This window comes from Monodelphis domestica, chromosome 2, assembly GCF_027887165.1.
Source record: "Monodelphis domestica isolate mMonDom1 chromosome 2, mMonDom1.pri, whole genome shotgun sequence".
NCBI lineage: Eukaryota > Metazoa > Chordata > Mammalia > Didelphimorphia > Didelphidae > Monodelphis > Monodelphis domestica.
This window is the reverse complement of record NC_077228.1, coordinates 368399368-368411704: the sequence shown is the minus strand read 5'-3', so window position 1 is coordinate 368411704 and position 12337 is coordinate 368399368. Positions and strand designations below refer to the sequence as shown.

Sequence of the window (12337 nt, the reverse complement as noted above, 5' to 3'; positions counted from 1 at the left end):
GCCTTTCTAAATATCGTATTTCATGCTTTGCGGTCTCTTAGTGTGTTAGCCGCTAAGTCCTGTGTGCTCCATATGGGAGCCCCCCTATATATCTGAAGCTCCTCTTCTTGTCTTCTTGTAGGATTTTCTCCTTTTCTTGGAACCTCTTGAATTTGGCAATTACATTCCTGGGGGTTGTCTTTTGGGAATTTAGTATAGAGGGTGTTCTATGAACCTTTTCTATTTCTATTTTGCCCCCTTGCTCCAGAACATGTGGGCAATTTTCTTCTATAATCTTCTGTAAAATAGCATTGAGGTTTTTGTTTATCTCTGATTTTTCGGGGAGACCAATAATTCTGAGGTTGTCTCTTCTTCCTCTGTTTTCCAAATCTGTGACCTTTTCAGTGAGATATTTCATGTTTTTTTATAATTCATTAATTTTTTGGCTTTGCTTTATTGATTCTTGCTGTTTTGTAATCTCGCTGTCTTCCATTTGTTTAATTCTGGTTGTTAGGGACTGGTTTTGCTTTTCAGCTTTATCTGCCCTTCTATTAGATGTTTCCAGCTCTTTCTCCAATTGTGAAGTCTTGTCTATCAGACTGCTGATCCCTTTCTCCCATTTTTCTTTCCAAAAGGTTTCCATCTTTTGGGCATGCTCGCTGTCTTCCAGTTGCTTAATTCTGATCGTTAGGGACTGGTTTTGCTTTTCAGCTTTGTCTGCCCTTCTATTAGATGCTTCCAGCTCCTTCTCCAATTGTGAAGTCTTGTCTTTCAGACTGCTGATCTCTTTCTCCCATTTTTTTTTCCAAAAGGTTTCCATCTTTTGGGTAAGCTCCAGTTTGAGATCTTCCAGAGCTTGTGGGTAGTTTCCATTTTGGGAGGCATGCTCTGATTTTGTTTGGATTTCATCCTCATTCTCTTCTTTTCCTTGGGTTCTCCCTCCATAAAAGTTTTCAATAGTCACTCCCCCCCCCCCCCCCTTTCTTCTTGGAGGCTTGATTTTGGGACATGTCATCCATCCCTTTGGTGGTTTTATTCCACTTTCTTTTTTTGGTCTGGGGTCTGGGTGATATGGGTGGGTTTTCTGTGAATTTAGGTTGCCTCAGACTAGTTCTTCCCAGCCTCCGAGGTTTCTTAGAGTACATGCCCCTGTGTTCAGCCCAACCGCCCAGGTGATCAGTGCAGCCTGCCCAGGTGCTCAGCACAACCGCCCCGGAGTTCATTTCCGTAGCCCCCTGTGCTCAGTGCAGGATTCTCCCGTGAAGCTGCCGTGAGAGGTCGTTTCCTTGCAGTCTTTAGATCCCAAGGACCCCGGTGTGCCCCCCTAGACAGAGACGCTCCTCACTCACTCGCTGTCCCAGTGAGTGCTCTGATAGCTTACTCTGGTTTGGTGGGGTGGGGGGGAGGGGCAGCTCAGTTCACATTTTTTGTGCAAGCTTTTCCTTCTCCTTATGGTGTGGAAATGTTCAAATCCCATGTACCTTCGTTTCTGTGGGGTACTGGAGAGTCTCTCCGTTCTTCCAAAGGTGATTTTCATGCTCTTTTGAGGTAGTCTATTTTGTACTGTGCTGGGGAGGGGAAGCGAGTCGCTTCTAGATTGCAGCCATGTTTACCCGGAAGTCTCGCAGTAAACAGTTTTTAAGATACAATATGGTCCTGTGACTAGGATGCTTGATTTAGAGAGTATATTCCTTTCTCACTCTCTTTATCTCTACAAAATAACTCAATTATGTCATCTTTATTTTTTGGGCATCAGTTTTTTCTTCTCTTCAGTTCTTTTTTTGTTTTGTCCCATAGCGTTCTTTGATGGTAAATTAAATAATTATTTGCAATAATCTGAAAACACTTGATTTTTCTCAGAGATTACTTCTATAGACAACATTTTTATTACAAATACTAATAATTGTTGTGGCTCTTCCCCAATTTCTCTAATGCCCTTTGTTAAAATTTTAAATGTCCTTTGCATTCATGTATACAAGTAAAAAATGTGCAGTAGTGGAAATGGCACTGAAATGGAAGTCAGAAAATCTGAGTTGATTCCCTAGCTTTGCTTTTCTCTAGTTTATGTGACTTTGGGCAAGTCACTTGACCTTTTGGGTTTGTTTCCTTAGGCATCATTTCCCAATTTCATTTGTAAAGTGAAGGGGAGTTGGACCAGATATTCTCTCTATTTTTGCTGTATATGTTACAAAGATAGCAAGTGAGAAGCGATTGGTAGAAGTAACAGTCTGGACAGTAGTCAGGCAGTCCAATTCAGGGAACAGTCTTGTTTATTGTTAATTCCCTACTACTTTTTATCCCCTTCAGAACTTTTTTGGACCTAGTTATTTTGGATGTTTCTTTGTGGTTCGATCATTCATATTAAGATGGTTTTCTTCCCTTGGGTGGGAATATTCCCTCCTTTTCTGTAGATTACAGTTTTTCAAGACCCATTTATGTCCCTTTTATGTATTCTGTCTAATTCTTGTCTATATTTTTTCTTAAATTCTTTAGAGAGTATGCATTGGAGATCTTTTGCTGAATCTTGTTAATACTTTGCTATTATGAGTACACTGTTTTAGCTATCCATTTCTTATTCCTTACTCTCACTACCTGACTGATACACCTCTTCTTTTTTTGACCCTATGTTCTTAATAATGTCTTTGATATCATCTCACAAGCAAGTTATTGGCAATGAATTGTAGCCTATTAATACCCACTATTCATCTCTGTTGCCTTTTAGATTGTTAGTCATATGTCATTTTCATCACATGTAGTCTCTTACTCTCTTACCTGAATGTACTTTTTTTCCCTTAACCTCCTTGTCTAATTTTGTCTAATTCTTCTCTAGCTTTTATCCAGTTCTTTCAGGGAAATTCTTTGTTGACCTTAGAAAAAATGACTAATCATGATTGGGAAGCCCAAGATACCCATGTTCCAGAAAGATTCTGTTTGTATTTTTTTTTTCTCTACCATCAGACTTGAAATTATACCTATTAACATGGGGACTAGCTTTTCTCTTTTCATAGAATTTATAAGAATCTAATTCTATAAAATAACTTTTATTAGCTTGATTCAGTTTTTCCTGAAGCAACTGATATAGAAGAGCTCTATCTATATCTCCTGTGCCACAGTCTTGTCTGAACCTACCATGGCATATCTCCTTTTCTAGAAATTTATATACTTTAAATTTTTTTCCTGATTCTTAAGAATCACTTTTTTGGGGGGTGTTTCACAGTTCAGGATCATCTTTTACCTTGTTTCTCTAAACTCAAATCTAATAATAAGAAGTAGTTCATTTGATTTCTGGAAGGTACCTTTATGCAATGATATGGTCTTTTATAACCATCTAGGAGTAAAACATTGTTATTTCACATCAAGTGCTCATCTATATTCGAAGGAGCCATGATTTTAGTGTTAACTGTTACAGAACCTTTCACTACCTTCTTATACTTTTATTCTTGCCTTTTGAGCTTAGCACAAGTGAACTTTAAGTCTTTTGGGGAAATGATGGTGAAATATATTTGAGGTTAAAATTATACCTAAAGAATAAGTTGACCATTCTGGAAGTGAGATAGAAATGGAACACCAGTCTCATTTGTTGTCAGCCCTTTTAACAGTGTCCAAGTTACAAGGACTTGTGGAGACAGTATTAAAAAGATGAATACCCACCAACCCTCATATATTTTCTTTGAAAAGGGACAGGGCAGTGTGTGTGTAAAATAGAAAAAGTTAAATTTGCAGACAAATTATAGTATAAAATGATAGAAGTGGACTGAATAAGTTCTTGAGAGGTAGGAATTCAAGAATTTTAGTATATGTATTGTCATTGGTTTCTTTTAAAAGACTCATTAGTCATTGTAACCTAGGAAGTGTCTTGAAATATACAAAATCTTATATGTTTTTCTTTCTGTTTAAACTCTTACTATTTAACAACATTTTTTTAATCTTTAGATTCTGCTTATTTTCTATAATGTGGAACTTAAGTGCCTCCATAATAACTTTGTTAATTGGTATGCCCTTATAGCTATCCACAGGTATAATGTTGTTGAGTGATTTAGAGATTTCACCTTTTCATTTGTGAACTAAAGTTGCTCGAGGCCCTGAGAGATGAACAAACTTGTTTAGGGTTGCCCAGATAGAGTAGCAAAACTACAACTCCCACTTGTACCTCTGATTCTAAAATCTAATACTCATTTCATTACACTAGGCTGCTTCTTCTTGCTTGTTCTATTGTCTTCATTCTCAGAATCTTGGATCCTATTTGCATTTATCCTATTCTATGTTGTTCTTTTCAGAATTGCTTGCTATCCTTTTGACTTTAACTTTTCTCCTATTATTTTTCAGTTGTGTCTGTCTCTGTGTGACTCCATCAAGCAGTTATTTATGAAGTTTTCTTGGCAAAGATACTGGAGTAGTTTGCCATTTCCTTCATCATACTGCTTTGCTTTTAATTCTGAGTTCTTTAAATAGTGCCACTATTAAGTGGAGTGGTAGTTTTTTTTTTTGTTTCTACTTCAACTTGTTTACTATGACTTTTCATCTCATAACACATTGTATCCTTTTTGAATTCAGCATGTTTTTTATCCTAATATTATATATTCAGTGATTAACTGACTCTTAGGTTCTGTTCTCAGAAGTTGGAACCATTCCATTGATTAGCAAATACTAGCTTATAACTGTCTTAGTCAGATACCTATTTTAGTGCAAAGCAACTCCTCTAAGACAGAGAAGGAACTTAGTAGCCTAACAGTCTTTGCAAAACTGAAGAGCTCAAGAGACCAAGCAGGAAGTATGAGAAGTTTTTACTTGTTTCTTGTTCTAATTGAACAGGGGGTACCTTTTCATTTTCATGTACTGTGACTCAACTGACTGATTTAAGTTACCTTGACTTGGAAAGGATGATTTATACATAGTGTGAATAAAGCTATATTACTCCTTTCTATAAGGTTCTTACTTCCATCTACCACTTCCAAATTATTCTAACCCTGTTCACCATCCTTGTTGTTGTCATCTACTTATCTACAAGTCATATCTCACCCTAAATTAATTCTTGGCTAATAGTCATTTTCTCCACCCCCATTCCTTGTGATCATCTTTGTGGATTTTAGTATTTACATTGATGCCTCATTTTCCCCCCTAATAAAACAAAAGAAAAAAAAGACCCAAAATACATGATCTTTATATTTTTCTCTTTTCTCAACAAAAACATCCTCATTCTTTATCTCATTTCAGCCGTGGTGACAGATTAGAATTTACCATTTATCAGATTTGCATTCATCTAAAATCCAGATCTTTGAAATTCTACCTCTTTAATATTAAACATACCCATTGCTTTTATTGTGACTTAATATATTCTGTCAGTTTATTTTCCCCACTCTTAACTTATCTCATTTCTATGGTAGCCTTGGTGCCATGGTTAACCACTTTGACTGTTACACTAGCTAATATCTTCAAATGCCTTGCCTTTTTACCTTGCATTGTTTCCATCTTATAATTCATCATCCTTAGGAAATTTGTCCTATCTATTTTTTCTGTTCTTTCTCTAGAGTTGTTGAGTATCTCTGTAGAAAAATCATTAAATTGAACTAACTTCACCTACAAAAATTTGTTGCATATAACCATAACTGACCTTCTTGTGTCTTCTATAAAACTTTTCTATTTCACCTTGTTTTTCTCTTTCATTTTCTAAAACATCTGTGATAACAAATTAACCTATTTCATTGAGAATATTGAGACCATATGATGTACACTCCTCAGCACATTCCTTTGTTCTTCAAAATTTACAGCATTGTCACCACTTTCTCTTTATTTCAAGTAATAGAAAAATATAATCAGTTTTCTTTGTTATCCTATGTATTTTATACATTTGAAAACATTGTTCTCAGACGGTTTCTACCAGACTCCTAAAGAGTTCTGTGATACAAAAAAAGATTAAGAACTCCTGGTCTGGAGATTGACCCTTAAAATCACTAATTTTTAATGTCATTCTTATGTTTTTCTAGTTTGCATAAAGGATAAATATTCCTCAGGATCTCAGAAAGGTGATCTTGGCCATTTCAAGCTACTGCTATCTCAGCAGATGGCATAGCTGAGATCCTCTGATTCCAGTTCTAATTCCATTGGAAAAAAATGTCCTGGAGTGAAGTTCCCTTTTCCATTTTCTTCTACTCTATACATAGAAATGGAAAAGGGAGGAAGTGAGGCAGATGGTGAAAGGAATCCATTTCTTATACTCAGCCAGGTACTGTGGCTAGCAGGGAAGATAGAGATGGAAGTGGATACTAAGCTGAGTATATTGGGTGTAGTGAGAATTAAAAGGTAAATGGAGGTGTTGGCAGACCACATATCGTTAAAATCAAGGAGACAAGACTTCTCATGGATACTGGGAGTATGAAGGAACAAGTTTGTGGGTTTGAGCTTGGAAAATGGTTATTGATATGAACCCAAAATATGCACTTCCAACAATTAGTAACAGCATCCTTTTAAAATGCTTGTTATTTTAAGTATTAAAATAAACTATACTTATTTAAGATTTTTTGGTTTAGGAGGTATGGAAGAAAATTTAAAAATTCTTCTTTAGGAGGTATGTTTGATGGAGAGAAAGCTTGTTTTGAATACAATGAAATTCAACAAATATTTTTAAAGTACTTACCGTTCCTATTTAATACTTACCACTGTACAAGGAGAACTATGAAATTTAAATAGTCTCCTGTGTAGAGTATAATGGGGAAATGGCATATAAGTAAATAATAATACAGGTTAAATACATTAGGTACAAAACAAAGTGCTTTATGAGAACTGAGGAGGAAGCAGTAAAAGCAGTAAGTGGCACCTGGGAAAGGGAAAAAATGGGAATGGGAAGTGCAAAGTATGCCATATTAGAGTTGGAAGGGATCTGAGAGGCCAGTTAGACCAACTTATACCTTAATAATTTCTTCTGCAACATGTTAAAGAATTGATTGTCCAGTCTTTATTTGAAAATTATTGGTTTGGGGAAAAAAGTGTCAGTACAAGGCTGTGAAGAAGGAAGAAGCTCCCAAAGTAAATTGTAGGAAATCTCCAAATCCAGAGTCTAGAAGTATTCTTAGTTGCCCTAGGCAACTCAGTAAGTCTACTGTTCCCCAGACACTGTGCTAAACAATAGAGATACAAATAAAGGCAAAAGATAGTCCTTGCCCTCAGAGAACTCTGTCTTCTGGGGGAGACTGTGAGCAAACAGATTTGTACAATGTCTACAGAATTAAGAGAAATTAGAATAGCTGCCTTGTAAAAAGGTAGGATTTTTATCTCGGATTGAGGGAAGCCAGAGAAACCAGGAAGTGGAGAAGAGGTAGAACATTCTAGGCTTAAGGGATAGCCAGGAAATGCCCTGATCCAAGAGATGGAATGCCTTGTTAATGAAACCACAAGGAAACCAGTGTTGCTTATTTGGTGGGGACAGGGAGAGGAAGGAGACAAGAGAAGAGTGCTGAGGACATAGTCCTGGGGGATGTGGAGTGTTAGAGGACATGTCCTGGATAAGGGCTCAGCAAAGGAGACTGAGAATGATCTATAGTATCAATTCATCATGTTGAATTTTCTATGTTAATTGCCTATTTCTATGTCTTACCCCACACAGTGATGGTGCTCTTAGTGTTGGGAAAGTCTGGAAGATTGCTTTAAGGAACAAGAAATAGATAGACTTGGACGGTTGTTGTTGTTGTTGTTGTTTTGAGTATCAAACAATAATTCATAATCGGTAAAAACTTTTAAGTACAAAGTAATTTAAGTATTGGCTCTGTATTTTATACAGTCATGGCCAAAGAGACACAGCACAGATTCTTCTTTTACGAGGAGCAAAATATCTGCCAGATAAAAATGGAGTAACCCCACTGGATTTGTGTGTACAGGTATGATTTTCTTTATTATCTTTCATAATAGAATGTAAGGTAAATGCTACTCATCTTTTTTCATTTACATAGAAAATCAGGTCTAAAATTTAATATTTTTTATTTTGGCCATTGTTGTATGAGAATACTGATATAAAAACCAAACCCCAAAATTTCACCATAAACTAATATGAAAGATAGTATACTTTGTTCTGTATCTGATTCCAACAGTCCTTTTTCTGGGAGTGGATAGGATTCTTTGTCATAAGTCCTTCAGAATTGTCCCAGATCGTTATATTGCTGAGAGTAACTAGTCTTTCATAGCTGATCATCCTGTAGTATTGTTGTTACAGTGTATAATGTTCTTCCAGTTCTGCTTATTTCACCCTGCATCAGTTCATGTAGATCTTTCCAACTTTTTCTGAAATCATCTTGCTTATCATTCCATATAGCATAATAACATTCTATCCCTAACATATACCACAATTTGTTCAGCTATTGTCCAATTGATGGATATCTCCTCAATTTCCAATTCTTTGCCAGGATTAAAAATTTTTATTGGGTAAAGCACATATATTTTAGGAGGAATTTCACTTTTAAAGTTTATTTTTAAATATTGTTTTGTAGGGTGGCTATGGAGAGACTTGTGAAGTGTTAATTCAATATCACCCTAGACTTTTCCAGACAATTATTCAAATGACACAGAATGAGGAGCTTCGAGAAAATATGGTAACTGAATTTCTTTAAAAGTATATGTATATGTACGTGTTATATTAAATTTATATGAAACATTTTGTAAGCATCCTTCATAGCCAAACTTTGTGAATTTCAGGAATCCAGTATCTTGTGCTAGGCTGTCAGTTTTAAGTATGAGTTAGATTTTAGCCAGTAAAATAAAAATGTTTCAGGACTATGTCCTTTGTGTCTTTGGCCTTTTTGTAAGAGAACTATAATTTGCATAATTGATAACAAATTCTCTTTTCAAGTTTGTTTCTGTTGCAGACTTGAAATGTGCACTGACTTCATTATTTCTGCCTCTATTAATGGTCGATAAACTAAAACTCAAATTTCAAGTAATTTCTTAAAATTACTGCATTTTTCTATGATGTACTCAGACTGGTGTTGCATTCTTCCTATTCTGAATGGTGAGACCACGAGGCAAAAAGATTTAGCATTAGCTTTATGGTGTGACTCTAGATAGAGGAATTATCAAAGAATAAATAACTTACTTCTTGAGCTTCTAAAACTGTGAAAGAGAAATTACCTGTGAAAAATTTCATTTCAGAAAACTGACTTCTGACCAAGTCATAAATAGATTTAAAAAGAATAGTTAACCGATTACCAGATAAATTGTGTATATTACTCTAACGTTAATCACATTTTTGAAATTTCTAAAATATTCAGTTGCGACAAGTTTTGGAGCATTTGTCCCAGCAGAGTGAAAGCCAGTACTTAAAGATTCTGACAAGTCTTGCTGAAGTTGCTACAACAAATGGTCATAAACTGCTTAGGTAAGAATTTTAAAGTGTAATAAACAAGTCAGTAGGAAACAATGTCTATTGCATTAATTGGTTTTAGGGACTTTTCTCTCAGAAATATTTATACTTCTGGATGACATCTGTAAATAATAAGATGTTATTATAATATGCTGGCCAAGTAAATATCCGTGTCTAGTAAAGTCTGGGGTGACTGGAAAGTTAAGCATTAAAATTAATCTCATGTCATTTACATTTTTAAAAAATTTTATTTACCTCATGTCATTTAAAAGGGTGTTTATTTGGCATGTAAATAAGGATGCACTATAGATTTTTTTAATATGTAGGAATAATATAGAATTGTAGAATTTTGGAATTAAAAGAGACTTTAGTTTTTACATGATCTAAAATATATGAATATTCTCTACAGTAAACTGTTTGAATTTCAAACTCAAATAGAAATGGAGGGGCCACTAAATTGTACATAAGGATCTCTGATTCACATATTGACTTAGTTTTAAAATGTAATATTATCTATATTTATTGGATTTTGACTTATTTTAAGTATTTCCCAATTGCATTTAAATCTGGTTGGGCTGCATCTGAGAACATTATGGATTGCATGCCTCTCATGTACTGTTTGACACCTCTAACATATAACATTTGACAAATGGTTATCTACTTTCTGCTTGAATACTTCCAATTATAGGTAATTCAGTAACTCATGAGACAATCCATGTCACCTTTGGGGGAGCTTTAATTATTAGGAAGCTTTGACTTATGTTGACCTGAAAATTGCCCTTTTGTCACTTTGACTCATTATTTCTAATTTTGGCCATTAGAATCAAAACAAAAAAAAAGTTTTTAAGATTGCCTTCAAATACTTGAAGATATTCATATCCTCCCCATGTTTCTCCAGGCAAAATGTTTCCAGTTATTTAATTCAAATTTGGCATGATTTTGAGTTCTTCTTTCTTTTTGGTTAACAACTCCCTCCTCACCAAAAAATGAATAGACAAATGTAAAATGAGCCTAGAAAAAGTAGATGGAAGCCAAATTGTCAGAATTACCATTGCCAAAATAAGTAGTATTCTTTTTTTTTTTAATTTTGTAGACCATCAGGACTCAAGATTTTTGAATAGAAGAATCAGAACTATATTTTAAAATATTTTGACAGTGGGCAAATTGGTGAGAGTTAGGACAGGAAGCAGAAAGACCATTTAGAAGGCCACTATAGTCTAAATAAGAAGAGATGAAGGGCTAATGGTGATTCTTTAAATCTTTATCTCTTCCCTTCCTGTAGCTCCAGCATTGGAAAAAGCAGTTCCTACTCAACACTTACCTATATTTTTATGACTGCCTTACTGAGTTCATTGCCTCTCAGAGCTTTTTTCCTCTTGCCTTCATTGCTAATTTTGCCACCATTTCCTTTTATTGAAATTAAAACCCTGTTCCCAGAGCTTTTAATTACACTTTTAGACCAGGACTGCTGTCTTTTATTTTCTTCAGTGCTTTTTTTATTATACCACCCTAGATCACTTTCTTCTTTTCTAAATATCCTGATATTTCCTCCTCTTTGTCAATAACCGATAAGCCTTTATTAAGTACCTATTGTGTACCAGACAATGTGCCAATCATTGAAATTTTTTGAAAAAGCAAAAAGATAGTTTCTGCCCTCAAGAACCTACAGTTTAACAAGGGATAGAAACAACTATGTATAAACAGAAAGATATATTGAGGATAAGTTGGAGATAATCAAGGAGAGAACTAGCATTAAGGGGGATTAAGAAAGGCTTCTTGTAGAATGTAGGATTCAGGGAAACCATGAGGTGGGTGGAAGGAAGGAGGGAGAGAATTCTAAGCATGAGGGACAATCACTGAAAATGCCTGGAGTCAGGAGGAGGGATGTCTTGGGTAGAGACCAGCAATGGAGGCCAGAATCCCTGGAATGCAGAGTATATAAGATATAAGAAGCTGGGGAGGTCAAAGGGGCCCAGGTTTTAAAGGGTTCTAAAAGCTAAATAAGATTTTATATTTGATCTTGATGTGATGGGGAGCCATTGGAGTTTATTCAGGGCAGTGGATGGTTGACTGAAAGGGAAAACTGGGCTTTAGGAAAATCATTTTGACAACTGAGAAGAGGATGGATTGGATATACCACTGGGATAAAGACCAGCACAGTAAGACTGTAGTGTTAGAGGAGAGAAAGAGACAGAAGAAAGGCATGGCTATGATAGGGAGCAAGAAGGCATGAGGGTGATACCTCAGTTGCAAGACTGGGCGGCTGGTAGGATGAGAAGGAAATAAGCATTTATATAGTTGCCTGCTTAATGCCAGGCGCTGTGCTAAGCCTGTTTTACAAATATTATCTCCTTTAATTCTCAGAGTAGTCCTATCAGGTAGTTGCTGTTACATTTCTATTTTGTAGTTAAAGAAACTGAAGTAGACAAGAGATTTAGTGACTAGCCCAGGGTTGTGCTGAATTTGGGACTTCCTGATTCCAAGTCCACTGTACCTCCAGCTGTCTGATTGTATCCTTGAAAGTAAGAGAAGTTTTGAAAGAGGATAGTTTTAGAGGAAAGAAAATGAATTCAGTTTTGAGATATAGAATTGATAATATCTATGCATCATTCAGTTTGATATATCTACTTGGCAGCTAGAGATTCCAGACTACATGTTAGAGAGGTTAGGGCAGGGTAAGTAGAATTGAGAATAAGCAACATAGCAAGGAAAATTAAATTCCTAGAACTCATGAAATTACCAAGTAAAAAGTATAGTAGGAGATGGAAAGGGGGACATATGTATTTAGTAAATATACTCTGGATGAAGTTCCAACAAAGGAACCTGAGAAAGAATTGTTAGCTAAGTCAGATTGGTAGGATAGAACCACGAGTGAACAGTGTCATGGAAACTTATGGCAGAGAAGGGAGTGTCTAGGAAGAGAGGGTAATTGACAGTGTCAGAGACTTCAGGGGTCAAGAAGAATGAAGAGTGATAAAAGGCCATTAGATTTGGCAGTTAGATTATTAGTAA

At 35.6% G+C, this 12337-nt stretch overlaps 1 protein-coding gene across 8 annotated transcripts in view; it reads left to right on the top strand.

Moving 5' to 3' along the window:
* The window catches only part of HACE1 (HECT domain and ankyrin repeat containing E3 ubiquitin protein ligase 1), a 104880-nt gene that overhangs the window by 44916 nt on the left and 47627 nt on the right, over positions 1 to 12337 (top strand). For all 8 annotated transcript variants that reach the window (XR_008916632.1, XM_007484370.3, XM_001368006.4 and 5 more), the window contains 3 exons: positions 7754 to 7850; positions 8457 to 8558; positions 9234 to 9340. Coding sequence is in view for 7 of the 8 variants with exons in the window: in XM_007484370.3 (XP_007484432.1) it covers positions 7754 to 7850; positions 8457 to 8558; positions 9234 to 9340 (306 nt within the window). In the remaining variant the exon portion in view is untranslated. The remainder of the gene's footprint in view (positions 1 to 7753; positions 7851 to 8456; positions 8559 to 9233; positions 9341 to 12337) is intronic.